General features: G+C 37.8%; 1 protein-coding gene across 1 annotated transcript in view; it reads left to right on the top strand.

Annotated features, from left to right (window-relative positions):
- eys (eyes shut homolog) overlaps positions 1-19,141 on the top strand; it is a 272,564-nt gene that overhangs the window by 179,524 nt on the left and 73,899 nt on the right. Inside the window, exon 40 of the mRNA XM_058058308.1 lies at positions 16,952-17,102. Within this exon, the coding sequence (XP_057914291.1) occupies positions 16,952-17,102 (151 nt within the window). The remainder of the gene's footprint in view (positions 1-16,951; positions 17,103-19,141) is intronic.

The following is a 19,141-nucleotide window of genomic DNA, read 5'->3' on the forward strand; positions in this document are numbered from 1 at the left end:
GACATCACCGCCCAGTTCACGGCCTCTCATTTACATTTACAGACTCATTATGAAGGGCAGTAGAGCACGGGGCTTCCTCTCCGACATGATCAAAATGGTCATTTTCTGGTGCCACAAGCAGGCAGAAATCGTAATTAGCTACTCACAAACTGATTTTGGTGAGCATATTTTGGTTGTATTGTAACAAAAAAAATGGTAACGATTTCAATAAACTTTTGCCAAGGACTTGTATTCAACCATGTTTGAGTAGCAACCAAAAAGTAGCCGCGGGAGAATGTGCTGCAGAAAATAAACTTCTAACAGCGTAGAAAGCAGCAGTGGTGTTCTTTCTTGAAAAAACCCTAGGAGGACCTCCCCAGTTTGAAAATCACTGGCATATAAAACCTTCTAAATATGGTTTTTAACATTATCAGAGCACTTTAGATATGAAATAACACCCCTTTGCATTCGTATTCTCCAATATAGTTGACATAATAACAGAAAATAAGCCATCAAGTCTGGTGCTTGTGTGTCTCATTACAGAACAATACAGTAACAGTGACACCTAGCTTACATACACAGTAAACCTCGGATATATCGGATTCAATTGTTCCCACTGGTTTTGTCCGATATAAGCGAAATCTGTTATATGCGTATACCGGAAAATGTCCATTTTACGCATATATCGGATTTATATCCGGTATATGCGTAAATCGGATTTTATCCGTTATAAAAAGGCACTTCCTTGACTATGTTTCCAATGTACCTGGACGCGCAGGCAACGCTGCAAACGCTGCAAATGACGTCGTATAGCGGCCTGTCATGATTCGGCGAATTGGAGCGCCACGATGCGGCCATCCGATATATGCGAGGGAAATTTAATGGAAATGCATTGGAACAGGACTGGAGATTTTGTCCGAAATGGGCGAAATCCGTTATAAAAAATCCGATATATGCAATGAATTTTTATTGGAAATGCATTACAGAAAAATTGGTTCTTTTTTATCTGTCCGTTGTGAGCGAATTTCCGATATATCCGAGTCCGATATAGCCGAGGTTTTTACTGTAGCTATAATAAGCTGTAATCCCCCATGAAATAGCATCTAATGTAACAATAATAATTGAGTTTGCATACAGATGCATACATTACTTTGGAATACTTCACAATTCCACATATACGGAAATACGTACAAAGCAGAGCTGATTTGCATTTGTTCACTTCACGTATTCAACGTATCATCTGAAATAATGTAAGACAATGATCAGAACGTATAGAGTTAAGGTTTGTAGAGCAATGTATAATTTATAATAAACATTCCCTCCACTGTTATTGATCCGATTGATGTCATTCAGTTCATATCATTTAAAATGTATGCCTTTCCCATGCCTCAATCCAAGTTTCTGAGATTGCAATTACTTTGAAGGGTTTACTGAATTGACTCAAGCTGTTATTGTTGTTTACATGCATACTTCTGCTTGATGTACTATATATGATTGATCATTTGTTGTCGGGTTTCATATTGTGGTTTTATTGCTCATCCGTGTAATAAAAGCAGTTGTTTCTTTTCTTGTCTGGATCTATCTTTATGGATCTATGGATACATCATTCTCCAAGCCAAATGTTTGTGGTCAGGACAGCAAAAGATTTCCACTTCCAGGTCTTCCTGCCCTGCAGTTTTTCATCTTATATAATGAATGTCATTGAATGTAGAAAAATTGGGTTCCTAATTCCTGTACTTCTTGTGGTGCAGACCCTTGCAACGTGGTAGTGACATGGAATGCTATTCAATGTAATCCTTCCAATGGCATCGTTCTTTGTTCGTGGGTTGTATCCTCCATTTTCCTGTTGTCATGGTAATGAAATAATGGTAATGCCTATGTGAAATAATGTTATTATTAATAATATTAAAGGGGTAGTTCGGATTTTTTTTTAGTATGACATTCCCATCAGCAGTGCAATGCATCATCAGTGACTTTGCCGCAACTTCATCCCGTGAGCACAGTTCTAGTCAGTTTTGGTGTTGAAGAAAGTAGGTCTGGCTAGTAAAATGTTTTGCTTCTCAAAACATGATGCGTTCAAAAGAGTAATAGATTTGCAATTCAAAACCATTTACCCCAAAAAGGTAAGACCTCACAATTGCTCTGTGCTATTTCCTCTCCCTTCATATGACTGCATGCTGCCGTCTGTCAACTGTTGCACACCTTTCCATCACTTATTTCACAGTGTTTACTGCTGGGATAGTGAGAGTCAACATGTCTGACTATGAAGCAAGTGATGACGACATTCCTTTTAGCACAAAGCCAAGGGGATACCTTTATGAACCGGAATACACCGATGCCCAATTCCGTCAGATGGAGTTGGGCAGAATGGGCAGAGAGAAAGAAAAGGGACAGAAGTGGTCCATGTGTGGTCGACTGTACATATATAGATTTTTTTTCCATGTTATTTTGACACTGGATATCTATGTTGGTTTTTTTCTATGCTTCCTGTCATTTATGACTAAAGCATACAATGTTGTTATGTAGATGATTCACTGGTAATATGACATTTGGTGATTTGCTGCACATAATGTTACTCGCTGATTGTTGATAGTCTGTTCTCCGTATAATACAATGTAAAGTACAGTGTAAAGTCACACACAGCAACCGCCTATCCGGAGATGGCGGCAGCCACAGAGGAGCTCAGCGGTGCCTCGTTCACGTACGCAGTGCAATTGGGTAGTTGCAAACAGCTTGCGATCGTCATCAGGTTTTCCTCAGCTCAACACTATTTTGGTTCTATATCTAATAAACTTGTTCCGTAACATGCGCGGTGCACAGCGCTTTGCAGACACTCAACAACTCAATTGCATGACTACTTTTTTTTTCCCTTGAAATGTGTAACGGTGACTGGCCATAAAATCAGGTACACTTGCACAGTAGCGCAAGAGCGGCATCAAGCATTCTGCATGTATGGCTGACATAAGCGTGCTAAAATATTACACCTTTCTCAATATGTTGCAGTATGCACCTTGCAATCTTAAACTTGCTTCATAACTTACACGGTGCATTTCAGAAGACAGCGGACGCAATCGTGCATCAGTCACTGTCAACAGTCTTTTTTTTTGTCTGCTTGCTTTTGCCGGTTTGGCTGGTGATATCAAGTCGGTTGGAAAACTGCTTGTAGTACTGAACGCGGTGCTTTTGAGAAGAAATGGTTCCCCTGTTAGCCATGTTTGCATGAATCAGGTTATTAAAAGTAATTAAAGAATAAAGTCTCAAGGATCACTTAGACATATATAGCTGAATAATAAACAATGCATACAGCATTAATTAATCCATGTCGATCATATCTGGTTAAACCACACCCACTTCCAGTTTATACCCCACCCACTCCAAGTACGGGGATATGGATACAGATCATTTTGATGGGTGAACAGATACAGATAGTCGTGTACTCGCTCAGCTCTAGTTTCTTTCTCTGCAGGAATGTAATTGTCCTTGCTCGAGCGTTAACTACACACACAAAGCTGTTTCATACTGCCACTTAGAGACAATGGCATCAAGCCAAAGTTGCCAAACAGCAATGTCTGTAACACAAAATCGATGGAATACATAGCGTGATTAAAACACATTCTTGTTGTTACAGCCAAAATAATTACAAGTCTGCAGTATTCTTTTTAGATATTTTCTTTTGTGACAATATATTCACCGCTGTAGCTCTCACTTTAGCTCTCTTTCATGGCAGCGGTCGACATGCCAGCATGTAAATACTGTGAAACAAGTGATGGAAAGGTGTGCAACAGTTAACAGACAGCGGCACGCAGAGATACAAAGGGAGAGGAATAGCACACAGGGATTGTGACGTCTGACGTTTGTGTGGAAAACGGTTTTGTAATGAACTGACTTTCTTCAGCAGCAAAAACTGACCGGACTCTGCTCATGGGACAAAGTTGGGGGAAAGTCATTGTAATGGTAATGGTAATGGTAATGGTAATGGTAATGGTTTTATTTCATTTGAACATGCATCAGATTACAATTGAGTGTATCCCATAATCAGTTCCCAGTTCTACATGTCCAAAAGGAGTAGGAAGAAGCAAAGCTTATTAAATCCTACCCCTCCATCTGGTACTTTTACAATCAGTAACTGTTACATTTGTTCACTTCCTGCTTTCCATAATACAGTTTAAGGGTTTTTTTGTTTGTTTGTTTTTTTTTTAATAATGTACCTCGTACCGTCATGCATTATGCATTTAGTCTAGTGATTTCCTCCGTAATTTTAATCAGTGGCATGGAGGTAGAAATGTTAGCTATGTATCCATACTGACTTTCTGATAGTAATTCGTTTGCATTAATAAATTTATCCAAAAATCAATAATTTTGGAGAATTGTGGCAGTAAGGAGACTACCTGGCCGATAGTTTGTAAATTGGTGTTTATCACCATTTTTAAAAATTGGAACAACCTTTGCTGTTTACATTTCTTGGGGAAATCTTCCTGTCTGAAAAGATAAATTGCTGATGTACATCTACGGTTCTACGATCTCGTTAACTACCGTTTTTATAGTGTCCATTTCGATTCCATTACAATAATTGTTGATGCATTGATGTAAAAAATCTGAACTATCCCTTTAAAAGCAATGTGTAATGCAGTGTTATCATCCTGTTGTACCTTAATATTATTGTGCAGTGCTCTATTTTCCTCCTTAAAGTTCTTGACCTCATCATGGATTTCAGGGAAGCTCGTCTTGAAGCTGTTATTCTGTGATCACAGGCTTCTTAGATGTTGTCAAATGTGTGTCACATTTCCCTGCAGTCCTCTGTCATTAGGCTTTTCAAGGCACCGCATAATATCGAATCCTTCTCATTTTACCCTGTTTCTGATTTTGGACATGGATATCCAGGAACGGAACTATTTACCTTTTTGCTTGGCATTGTTTTGAGGCAACTGCTTTGAACGTCAGCAGGTCTACCAGCTGTCGGCACTTGGAACTTGTGTATTTCAACAAATTCCTACCTCTCGTCAAGGATGTCAGCAAGCTTTTCTGATCTTGTGATCACAAAAGCCATAAGAGTTCAAAACTCCAGTAAGGAGTGCTCTTGACAGGAATGTCCTTTCCAGTCAAAAGGAAGTTTTTCCAAAAAGCTTTATTAATATGGTATATTCTTCCAAAAATGAGAGAGTGAAGCTGTGGAATTCGAAGCAGAAGTGATGAGGGACGATTGTAATTTAACTGTCAAATATACTACACTTGTATTTAAACAGCTGGGTTGCACATACTTATTATTTCTGTGAAGGTATCAAATTTGGTGCCCATCCAAATTAGGATTGTTCAGCGTCTGTGGTGGTTTATCTGTCCTATGCCATTGCAGTATTTTTTTCAACACTTTCAACCATGAAACAGACACAGTGTTTATAATTTTTCATGCATTTAGTCCAGCAAATCTTGATAAATTCAATCCAAAATACACATTTTTTCGGTGGAGGCCATGCTGGTAGTTAAGCTGGTAGTTGCATTATTAATCTTATTAGTCTTTCATTCCTCTCAGTAGTCATGACCTGGCTTGCCCATCTTTTAGCTGACATTGTCCTTCCATGGGGGCTTGCTGAGTGGATTACTTTTCTAGCGAAGACTAAAATCTTTGTAACAAAAGAACTTGGTCTCACTCAACACCGATTTTGACTTTTAAGCAACAATAAATAAATAGTTTGATAGAACAGCTCTATGCTCATAATTAGGAGAATAGCATCTCTGCTGTTGCTATGACAACTACAGACTACCTATAAAACAAATGTCAAACTCAAGGCCAGGGGACCGGATCTGGCCTACCACATACTTTTATGTGGTCTGCTAAAGCCTGAAAATAATGTGTGTCAATAATGAACTTCACCTTTTATTTTCCAAGTTTCCCTTGATTTTTTTTTTTATATTTCCTTTGTGCTGTCTGCCAAAATGGTCTGTTTTAATTTATTCCACTCACGGCTCGCCTCCGGGCATGCCCACTCCACTGTGATTGGTCACACGCCCAAAGTGCTTCCTAACTATGAACCACATAAGGAAGTCCGCCCCTCTGTGACATCACAAAGGTGCAGTTTTACCACGCCTTTTGAAAACAAGCGTTTTGAGCCATCCCAAACTTCTTTCAGGGCTCACTTCCAAATGCTAAAACATCATTATCTGAAACTTTGGCATCGTTTAATACGAGAATAAAACATTCTAACTCTATGTATAGGTAAGAAAAGTGGAAAAAGCATAATAGTTCCCCTTTAACAGAAAAAAATGTACTGCATGCACTTCTTCTACACTTTATCTGATCAAGATATTCCAATAATTTATTTTACCCAAAGAATATCAGCTTGTCACCTTGAATTCTCCTTTCAAAACAAGTTATCCATCAATTTGTTGGAAAAAAATATAATCATCAAATGCATGAGCCAGTGTATAATAATATCATGACACGATTATACATTTATATTTATATATATTGACAGTTACAAGCAGTCATCCGAGGGCAACCATAACTGCGATGTGGCCCTCAATGAAAACATCCTTGACGTCTGACATTGGTGGACATTTATTACCACGGTGGGCCAACCAGCGCACTTGGCACGAGTGTCAGGGATAATGTCACTCATGCACAAGTTGTGCGCAGTGAAAAAACATTTGCTACATGCTAAAATAGTTTTTAAAAAATGTGATATGAGTACAATCCTAACTGTTTCTTGCTTACTGCCAGATAATTTATTTGATGTAAAGTGCGTTTTAAATTAAATTAAATTAAATTAAATTAAATTAAATTAAATTAAATTAAATTAAATTAAATTAAATTAAATTAAATTAAATTAAATTAAATTAAATTAAATTAAATTAAATTAAATTAAATTAAATTAAATTGTAATGTAATGGTAATGGTAATGGTAATGGTAATGGTAATGGTAAGCTTCAGCTTCAGCAGCAAAAACTGACCAGACTCTGCTCATGGGACAAAGTTGGGGGAAAGTCATTGTAATGGTAATGGTAATTGTAATGGTTTTATTTCATTTGAACATGCAGCAGATTACAATTGAGTGCATCCCATAATCAGTTCACAGTTCCACATGTCCAAAAGGAGTAGGAAGAAGCAAAGCTTATTAAATCCTACCCCTCCATCTGGTACTTTTACAATCAGTAACTGTTACATTTGTTCACTTCCTGCTTTCTATAATACAGTTGAAGGTTTTTGTTTTTTTTTTTTATAATGTACCTCCCTAACCCTAACAGACCACATCAAATAACGAAATTGATAAAACAGCCACTTAAACCGTCAGGTTGGCTCAAGCCATGATGCTAGGTTGTATGTTGAGTTTAAATGAAATACTTTGGAAAGAACAGACGGGCCGTATTCAAACACTCGGCGGGCCGGATGTGGCCCCCGGGCCGTAGTTTGCCCACCCCTGATCTAGTCTGTGATTCGACTATTTTACTTTATCGAGAGAACACACATATATGGTACATCAGTCGTGAAACTTGATGAGACGCTTTCATTAAGAAGACATACGATGTGAGATGTTTGATGACGGAACCTGGTGTCTTCCACTGCTGAGAAAGGCTGCTCATCTACGCCGATCAATTCAATTATTTGTTGGGTTATATGCTTCGCCTTCGACTGTCACTCACAAACGAGCAAGCGTTGCACGGCGTTGACGATGTTAGCTGCCATTTGACGACCCTCACAAGATATTCTTTTGTTGTCTGTTGTTGTCCTCACAAATCGCATATAAGTCTATAGTGTCGGCAATACCGCTGCCGGACAATTCTAGTCTGATGGGATGATGCAGGAACAAAGTAAACGCAACAAAAATGCAACATTTTTGGTTTTGGCCTTTTCTTTTCATGAGCCGAACTCGAAGAAGTAAAACTTTTTCTATGTACACAAAGGCCTATTTCTGTCAAATGTTGTTTGAACATCAGTCTAAATCAGGGGTGGGCAAACTACGGCCCGGGGGCCACATCCGGCCCGCCAAGTGTTTGAATATGGCCCGCCTGTTCTTTCCAAAATATTTCATTTAAACTCAACATACAACCTGGCACCATGGCTTGAGACAACCTTTTGATGGTCGAAGTAGCTGTTTTATCAATTTCGTAATAATAATAATAATAATAATAATAATAATAATAATAATACATTCATTTTCTACCGCTTACCCTCACGAGGGTCGCGGGGGTGCTGGAGCCTATCCCAGCTGTCTTGGGGTGAGAGGCGGGCTACACCCTGGACTGGTCGTAATAATAATAATAATAATAATAATAATAATAATAATAATAATAATAATAATAATAATAATAATAATAATAATAATTCATTCATTTTCTACCCTTTATCCTCCGAGGGTTGCGAGGGTGCTGGAGCCTATCCCAGCTGTCTTGGGGCGAGAGGCGGGGTACACCCTGGACTGGTCGTAATAATAATAATAATAATAATAATAATAATAATAATAATAATAATAATAATAATAATAATAATAATAATAATAATAATAATAATAATAATAATTCATTCATTTTCTACCCTTTATCCTCCGAGGGTTGCGAGGGTGCTGGAGCCTATCCCAGCTGTCTTGGGGCGAGAGGCGGGGTACACCCTGGACTGGTCGTAATAATAATAATAATAATAATAATAATAATAATAATAATAATAATAATAATAATAATAATAATAATAATAATAATAATAATAATAATTCATTCATTTTCTACCCTTTATCCTCCGAGGGTTGCGGGGGTGCTGGAGCCTATCCCAGCTGTCTTGGGGCGAGAGGCGGGGTACACCCTGGACTGGTCGTAATAATAATAATAATAATAATAATAATAATAATAATAATAATAATAATAATAATAATAATTCATTCATTTTCTACCCTTTATCCTCCGAGGGTTGCGGGGGTGCTGAGCCTATCCCAGCTTCTTGGGGCGAGAGGCGGGGTACACCTGGACTTGTCGTAATAATAATAATAATAATAATAATAATAATAATAATAATAATAATAATAATAATAATAATAATAATAATAATTTTATAATGCACTTTACATCAAATAAATGATCTCAAAGTGCACGTATAGCAGACTGCATGACACTTTTATGTGTAAAAATATATGTGTAAAAATATATGTGTACAAATGGACTGTCACGTGTAAAATACTATATATTCGCCCCCCCCGTCAATTTTATTAAATCAATGCGGCCCGCGAGTCAAAAAGTTTGCCCACCCCTGGTCTAAATGGATGTTACAGAGCACTTGTGCGATGCCCTCTCACAGGTGTGGCATATCAAGATGCTGATTAGACAGCATGATTATTGCACAGGTGGCACTGTCACTTTATTCTCCCTCATCCATCTTGCCATTGTTTCTTCTGGAAGGAGATACAGTTTTTAGAAACGACCACCTGGGGTGACCACAGGTTTTGAGGGCATCCCGAGGACATTATCAGCTCTTTTGTAAGATTCTGACCCCGTTTGTGTTCCAGTGGGTGGTGTGAGTCAAAAAGTATGTATTGGTCAGTGTGGGGGGATTTTCTCTTAACCCCAAAACGGAGACTCGTCTAATTTCAAGGACAGGATTTATCCTTAGAGGATAAATACTGTGGATCCAGCACCATCCCCTCAAACTAGAGCCGCTTTATCTAGTCTTTGAACCTCACTGATGAAGCGTGCTTGGATGAGACCTGAACAGTTGTGATGGATTCAATGCCCTGAGAATTCATTGACCTGGATGAATGAGAATATTTACAGGCATGTACCGAGTTAACAGATTTTGAATGACTTCATATTACTGAGATTACTCCGGTTTCCTCCCACTTTCCAAAAAATAGGAATGTTGGGTTACCGTATTTTCCGCACTATACGGCGCACCGTGTTATAAGGCGCACCTTCAATGAATGATATATTTTAAAACTTTTTCCATACATAAGGCGCATCGCATTATAAGGCGCTACAGTAGAGGCTGTAGTTACGTTATGCAACCATTAGATGGTGCCGCGCTAAAGGGAATGTCAACAAAACAGTCAGATAGGTCAGTCAAACTTTATTAATAGATAACAAACAAGCTTTCCACAACTCCATTCACTCCCAAAATGAATAAACAGCTGTTTTATTATTTTCTCTGAGGTAAAGCATTTTCGTGACACATCTTTAACATCTTTGAACAACAGCAAGGCATAACATTTTACTTTTCCTCCATTTAGTCAACGCGCAAAAAACCGTCTGATACTGTTATGGTAAATTAAACGTTAGTGCAATCGCAGTATAGTGACACTCGTAATGTGCAAAATGACTTTGTTTAGTCTTCTTTACTTGGCGCAGCTCATCCTCATGCTTCCTCCACTTCCGCACCATCGATTCATTAATGTTAAACTCTCTTGCTGCTGCTCTATTTCCATGTTCTACTGCGTGACTGATCGCCTTGAGTTTAAACTCTGCGTTGTAAGCGTGTCTCTTAATAGGAGCCATTTCAGGGTCTTTATACAAACGCACAAATGAAAGTGAATCGTTGTTTAATATTTCCCAGTATGCACAGCGCACTTCTTCTTCTACGGGAAAAATGGAGTCGGTGGCTGCTTACCGTAAGTTGCGAGACCTGTCGCGGCTCAATATTGATCCATATATAAGGCGCACCGGATTATACGGCGCATAGTCAGCTTTTTTTAAAAAAAAATCAGATTTTAGGTGCGCCTTATAGTGCGGAAAATACGGTAATTGGATATGCTAAATTATCCATCAGTAAGTAAGTAAGTAAGTTTTATTTATATAGCACCTTTCTCAGACAGAAGTGACAAAGTGCTTCACAAAAGGCAAAACACAGAGTTAAAATACACATAAAAAAATACAATAAAACAAAGTACAATAAAAATAGACATAAAACAGTATACAATAAAATAGACATAAATATATGATGGTCATAGTACCCTAAATCTACTGAGCTGGGTATGCCTGCAAAAACAAGTGAGTTTTAATGTTACTCTTAAATGCATCAACAGAGTCAAGCGAACGTAGGTATGAATGTGAGTGTGAATGGTTGTTTGTCTATATGTGCCCTGTGATTGGCTGGCGACCAGTCCAGGGTGTACCCCGCCTCTTGCCCAAAGTCAGCTGGGATAGGCTCCAGCATACTCTAGCGACCCTAATGAGGACAAGTGGTCACGAAAATGGATGGATGGAAAAATTTGCATATCGTTTGTCTATTAATTTGTCTATCAAATTTGAAGTGAAGTGGCGAGGGACAAACGTGCAAGCTCCAACCAAACCAAGGAAAAGATTGGGATGGATAATTGTATTCTCATAGATGCACATGCATTTCATTTTAGATATTAAAATGTTGAAACGCTGACAATTCATCTCATTCCATCTTATTATACATCCTGAGGAGAACTGTGTTGTGATCAGATATGATCGCTGTCAGGTGAATTAAATTGTGTCAGATTAGCCTAATTGTTTCACCTTCACCCTGTCAAGACACGCCGCTTCATTTATCAGCTGCCGCCAGTCATCTGGACGCTTTGATTTTAAGAGATGCACGTCTGCGTCTTCACAGATTGTCTATAATGACGACTCTGATGACATGCCATCCTTTCATCACAAGAATAGATTTGAAGATTACAGTGAATGGTGTAAAAATTAATTATATTTCGTACTGTGCAGGTATTTCTTTTTTATTGTTGTCACACAGTATTTACCTCCTGCCGCATGCAGAAGCCAGGAAGAGGCTGTGAGCGTTGCCATAGAAAGAGATGAATGTTCAGAAAGCGTACATAGAGGGCACGGCGCCTTTTATCTAGCAATGCTTCCTGGCTTATGGCACTGCATCGCTCTCACATCAGAGGATAGGAACTGAAAACTCCAGGGATCAAACAGACAAAGTTAATCAGAAGAGAACTAAAAGACATGCATTGAGATGCGAAGGATCCTTCTGCCAGACCTGCTTCTAACTCTCCTCCTCTTTTTTTCTTTACACCTCTCCCCTGAAGCAAACATGGGAGTCTCCCCCCGGACTTCAATTGTCAGCTCAAGAAGAAAAAATCAGAGGCGGTGGTGGGTTGTGGAAGAGAGAGAAAGCAAAGAAGGGAAAGAAACAGGTAACAGGTACCGACAAAAGGACGAACGCTCCGTTAGGCTCGGTGGAGAGTAACAGTACCGCGGGGACTGCAGGAAAAATGTCCTGAATGTTGGAAAATGGAAAATAAAAAGATAGGGCAGTTTTGACACAGTAAATAATACTTGTCGACAGATGAGTAATGGCACCAGCAACTACAACTACAGAAAGGAGACAGTGTTTATTTATCTGACAAGGATGTTGCCGCATCAGCAAATAATTAACTATACAATTTTGTTCTTAATTTAAACACGTTGATGACATATTTTGGTCAAGAGTGCGAGGATCTTGTGGGTGGAGTTTGTTGTGTGACCTCTAACTTGAATTAAAGGGATAGTTCAGATTTTCTGTTGATGTATTAAACAGATTTCCACAAATGTAAACACTGTAGAACACGTGCACACCAAAGGATACAACAAGAGAGAAAGTAACACCGAGCGAGGCGTGTGAGGTCTGATTTTTTTTTTTTTTTAGGAGGCATTTTTGTGATGCATTACTCTTCTGAACGCATATTGTTTTGAGAAACCAAACTCTACTTAAGTGGTGTCACCAGCTAACCAGAACTATGTTCCTCATCACCAAAATCCGACAAGACCTCGGCCCACCAGAGAAAGTGGTTGACACTGCTGATAAGGATGTCATACAACTTACAACTAATAGTCTTAAACAAGCCACAACATGTGCGCTGAACATGTGCCGCCAAAAGGGAACTCACGACGAGCTTTTCAGTCAGAAATCGCAGGAGGTTAATATAACAGCCTGATTCATGGTGTCATTTGAGAAAGAATGATAAGTTCATCACACAGCAACTTAACATGTAAGGTAGGCAAGAAATATACAAGTACCAATAAAAAAATAAAAATATTTATACAGTAAACCTCGGATATATCGGACTCGGATATATCGGAAATTCGCTCACAAGAACCAATTTTTCTGTAATGCATTTCCAATAAAAATTCATTGCATATATCAGATTTTTTATAACGGATTTCGCCTATTTCGGACAAAATCTCCAGTCCCGTTCCAATGCATTTCCATTAAATTTCCCTCGCATATATCGGATGGCCGCATCGTGGCGCTCCGATTTGCCGAATCGTGACAGGCCGCTATACGACGTCATTTGCAGCGTTTGCAGCGTTGCCTGCGCGTCCAGGTACATTGGAAACATAGTCAAGGAAGTGCCTTTTTATAACGGATAAAATCCGATTTACGCATATACCGGATATAAATCCGATATATGCGTAAAACGGACATTTTCCGGTATACGCATATAACGGATTTCGCTTATATCGGACAAAACCAGTGGGAACAATTGAATCCGATATATCCGAGGTTTACTGTATTTTAATTTTATTTTAAAAGCGTCCCATCAGTGCACTAGCAACACCTCGTTTTAAGATGACTACTTTCGGCTTATACACTAGAAATTACGGTTTAATTATTGTTGCTTCTAATTTTGGTCAAGCTCTGACCTACTACTAATGAAGTCTTGATACTAGCCAATTTACAGTTTTACGCTTGGTCACAAATATGAGGGATTTACATGTATTTTGCACTGGGTTTTAACCACTGTATGTGCCACTCTAAACCAGTATTAAAAATACCAAATAATTCCTGGCAGGCAATTAACAGCTGTTTTTAATAGGCACTTTGCCTGCTATCTCGTCATGCTACTTCATCTTTGAGGAGGAGTCGTACAGAAGACTGTGGATTATCTGAACATGATTTTCTGACTGCGGTCCATTCAGATAATATTTCACAGTTAAGAGCCTCCCTATCTCAGCTTATGATGAGGAAGACCTCCAAGTCAGCTTATAACGGGCATTATCAGACTTCAGTATTAAGCTAAGCATAGCCTCTCTGTGACAAAAAAGATGGGGGATTTTCTGGATGCCCGTCCTATCCTGGAGGAATTGTTGCGAGCTGTCATATCAGGCTTGAAAACAACAAGCTCAGCTTTTGCAGCAATCTCTCTCCATCCATGTCTGTTCATTCTTGCTGCCGTGCTGCCATCACTTTATCACCAATGGCAGGAGCCTTACTAAGACATACTGTACTGGTCTCGACGCCACACACCCATTTGTCCAAATTGTAGCCTCAGTGGTCTGTCCGATTTGTCAAAACGCCTTGGCTCTGTCATCGCTGTCATGATGAAATCAAAGTGGTCAACACTTCTGGTGTTGCCTTGCTGTGACCTCATGACCTCTTCTAGCAGTGTGCCTCTATGGACTCACAAGAATATTAGCTTTCCCCTCGCTTGGCCCTGAGTGAGCTACTATCTCGTTCTGTCTTCACATTTTCATGTCGCTTATGTCTTCTTAGAGAAGAGTCCAGGATTAGCATGCATCCTCTTTCCTCCACCTTACTCTGCATCCTACTGCCTTGTGTTGGTGGATTAGCGCTGTAGTTGCAGCCTCCAGTGCACTGCCCTGCTGTTGAATGTCCCACTGCGGTTTCATGTAAACAAATTGGAAATGTGAGTAAAATATCGATGCTCCTTAAAGAAGACTTGGGGAGAGGGGAATGTGCACATTTCTAAAATCTTTTATAATTACAGATGTCCCTCGCCACCTTGAGGCTTGACTCCATCACATTTTTTTTCAAAAATGTATGATATATATATATATATATCATACATTTTTGAAAAAAAAATGTATGATATATATATATATATATATATATATATATATATATATATATATATCATACATTTTTGAAAAAAAAAAGTATGATATATATATATATATCATACATTTTTGAAAAAAAAAAGTATGATATTTATATATATATAGTCTATGTGTGCCCTGTGATTGGCTAGGGTGTACCCCGCCTTACACCCGAAGACAGCTGGGATAGGCTCCAGCACCCCCCGCGACCCTCGTGAGGAAAAGCGGTAGAAAATGAATGAATGAATGAATATATATACGTATATATATATATATATATATATATATATATATATATATATATATATATATATATATATATATATATATATATATATATATATATATATATATATATATATATATATATGGTCAAAAATATGTCAACTTCAGCAAATGGCTAAATTAAGCATAGAAATGACTAAATGAACTAAAATATGAATATAAGGCATTCCGAAGAGGCATTCAGACATTGATGAAATGTAGTATGCTTCACTGGTCACTAGCTGTCAGTAGTGTTACTGTAATGTTCAGTGAAACTCAACTCAAAGCTGATGTCACTTCCTGTCCGCCTCTCTTTCAGGTCACCTAGTGAACACATTTATAGTAACACACACAAGCATGAGTCTTAATTATGTATTAAATGGCTTATTTTCTCTTTATTGTGTCTTCTATGTTGGGTATTACAAGTGTAAAGACGACTACAGATCTGCAGGGCACTGACGACAGGTGAACCCGGTCCTGCAGATTTACTTTGTCAGTGTGGGGATGCAAAACAAGTTTCTCAAGCTAAACTCAGACAACTGAAACCACAAAAACAAAGAGAAGGTGTAATTAGCCACTAATCATCAGGTTATAAATCTATGGTGCTCTATAAATAAACGCCTAAATTTGACTATGGGGTGTTATTTTATGTCTAGAGGGCTCTAATAATGTAAAACGGAGGGTTTAGAAGGTTGTAAACGCGTTTTCTATGCTCTCAGTACAAATATCTTCCATTAATAAATGACTCCTACTTGGCGGAAATTCACTTATCACGGTTGAGTCTGGAACCTATTAATTGCGATAAATGAGGGATTACTGTAGTAAAAAAAAAAAACAGGTTTACATTTTTACATTCTTTTGTCTTTTATTAATGAGAAAAAATATTTTGTTTTAGGGGGAGTTTTGCTGCTTTTTTTGGGAGAGAGTTGGCCCCCCAGGATTAATCTGCTTTTAAGGATTAAACTGCGTTCAGTTCATATACTCCTTTAAATAATAAATGGCTAATTGCACAGGCTTATTTCAGCCACCATATTCATTCAAATTACCTCAAAGGACAATACTATAGTTATACATATACAGTGATTACATAAATATCATATATACTGTGTAGTCAAACTTTTGTTCAAATATTCAAATTTATTGAAGTATTTATTCAAATTACCTCAAAGGACAATACTATAGTTATACATATACAGTGATTACATAAATATCATATATACCGTGTAATCAAACTTTTGTTCAAATATTCAAATTCATTGAAGTATTTATTCAAATTACCTCAAAGGACAATACTATAGTTATACATATACAGTGATTACATAAAAATAACAGGTTTACATTTTTACATTCTTTTGTCTTTTATTAATGAGAAAAAAATATTTTGTTTTAGGGGGAGTTTTGCTGCAACATTGCCGACAGTACATGCTATTATATGTTGAGAGACAAGCAATTAAAGTAATTATATTGTGCAGAAAAATGTCTATCGGTTTTATTTTTTTGGTGCCAGAATACTGCCATTAAAGTTTTGGCAATGAAGATAAATGTCTCACTCCAGTCCAGTGCTTTTCAATTATATTCTGTCATGTCCCCCAATTGGACGGACATTTTTTTTCAAGACTCCTGATTTGAAACACAAGAGAAACTGATAATATTTATTCATTTCTCTGTAAGGTGCAGACTGAAATTGAAACTGAAACCAAGAAAATGCAACAAATTGGAGAGCATGCAAGCGTATTCAAGAGTCAAATTGCATGTCGAGTACTAAATGTGTACATGTTGGTAGGTCTGCATTCAAATGAAAGCCTTTTCTTTGGTCTTATAGTAATGAGAATAATTAAGTCCTATTAAGAGATTCATCATTTTCAGACTTTCAATCCACTGCTAATATTAATTCAATTAAAAATACTGTTTTCCTTTTTTTTTTTTTTTAACTCAGCTCAGGAGCAGAACTTTGGTAGTGCCTTCCTTCACGTGTTCCTTCAAGATGGAAGTCCCATTGCTGAACTTGGATGCGGCACCAAACATGTTCTGCACGTGGCAGCCAGCCAAACCATCAACAATAACCGATGGATACCAGTAACAATCCGGTAGGAGTTCTTTCTTTCTCCTATTCCAATGCTGTCATTTAACGTCACTCTTTTCATCACTTTTGACAGTATTTAGTTGCCATTTGATGTAAGGCGATGTCGACTGCTAGGTTAAAATAGAATATTTTAAAGCCACTAGTGGCAAATGAGCTAAACACTGCAGTGATTAACATTTTAAAGAGCCGCCGTCTAAACCTTTGTTAAGTCAACGGCTTTGATCTCTGCACCAATAACACCCCAGTAGTATGAAACAAATGCAGTACAAAAACATGTTCTGGGAATACACAATGAAATCACACACACAAACAAATGAGTGGGTAAGAAATACTTCATTCTGTCAAAACAAGAATGAGAGGAAAAAAATAAAGAATGAATCATTTTGTGGATGAAGACAGACTGTTATTAGTTAAAATAAAATAAATATATGGGAAATATATATATGTATATATGTATATATGTATATATGTATATATGTGTGTGTGTATATATATATATATGTGATTATATAATCTCATTATATACAAATTTCCCCACTGAGGGACGAATAAAGGCATATCTTATATATATACATATGTGTGTGTGTGTGTGTGTGTGTGTATATATATATATATATATATATATATATATATATATATATATATATATATATATATATATATATATATATATATATATATATATATATATATATATATATATATATATATATATATATATATATATATATATATATATATATATATATATATATATATATAACTAAATGTTATGTGCTTTTTTCCACAATTAAGCATTTTTAAGCATAACAATGGCCAATTGAACAAATACACATATATAAGGCATTCAAATATGTGATGATATGTAGTATAGATGATATGTTGATATGTAGTATTCCACACTGGTCACTAGGTGTCAGTAATGTCCCTGTAATGTTTTGCAGAATACGCAATAATTGATTCAATCATTTTCTACCGCTTATCCTCACAAAGTTTGCAGGGGTGCTGGAGCCTATCCCAGCTGTCTTCGGGCGAGAGGCAGGGTACACACTGGACTGGTCCCCAGCCAATCACAAGGCACATATAGACTAACAACCATTCACACCACAATCACATTCATGTCCACGCCCTCCCGTAGCACCAGAACGTATTTAAAGCAACACACACGAGCATGAGTCTTGTTTATTTCTTAAATGGCTTATTTTCTGTTATGATGTCCACTATATTGGATAAGAAAGGAGTAGTAAAGGGGACTAAATGGTAACTACGTATATGGTTGTTTTTTTCAAAGTCCAATGAGATTCATTTGGTCTATCATCCATACATTCCCAGGCTTGGGTTGTTTCTCACGTCAAGAAAGCTCATAGGAATATCACATGACCACTCTGAAGAAGAGTAGAAATTGTCAGGTATGAAAAACTAGCCAACTCTGGTCTGTAAAAAATGATCTGTTTAGAATGGATCTAGAGGGCTTTAATATTTTAAAGTACTAACTATGAAAATATTCCATTTATGAAAAAGGAATCTTATTTCAAGGAAAGTCTTATCAGGGTGGGGCTTGGACCCAATTAAGCGATACATGAGGAATGTACACATTTGAAAGCAAGCACCCTTCCGCCCCATGGATCACCTATCCATGTCCAACAGCACCTCCATCCATCCATCCATTTTCTATGCCACTTATACTCACTCGGGTCGCGAGGTGTGCTGGAGCCTATCCCAGCTGTCTTTGGGCGAGACGCGGGGTACACCCTGGACTGGTCCCAACAGCACCTCATTTATTCATTTATTCATTTTCTACCGCTTTTTCCTCACTCGGGTCGCGAGGTGTGCTGGAGCCTATCCCAGCTGTCTTTGGGCGAGACGCAGGGTACACCCTGGACTGGTCCCAACAGCACCTCATTTATTCATTTATTCATTTTCTACCGCTTTTTCCTCACTCGGGTCGCGAGGTGTGCTGGAGCCTATCCCAGCTGTCTTTGGGCGAGACGCAGGGTACACCCTGGACTGGTCCCAACAGCACCTCATTTATTCATTTATTCA

The sequence above is a fragment of the Doryrhamphus excisus genome, chromosome 20 (assembly GCF_030265055.1).
Source record: "Doryrhamphus excisus isolate RoL2022-K1 chromosome 20, RoL_Dexc_1.0, whole genome shotgun sequence".
NCBI lineage: Eukaryota > Metazoa > Chordata > Actinopteri > Syngnathiformes > Syngnathidae > Doryrhamphus > Doryrhamphus excisus.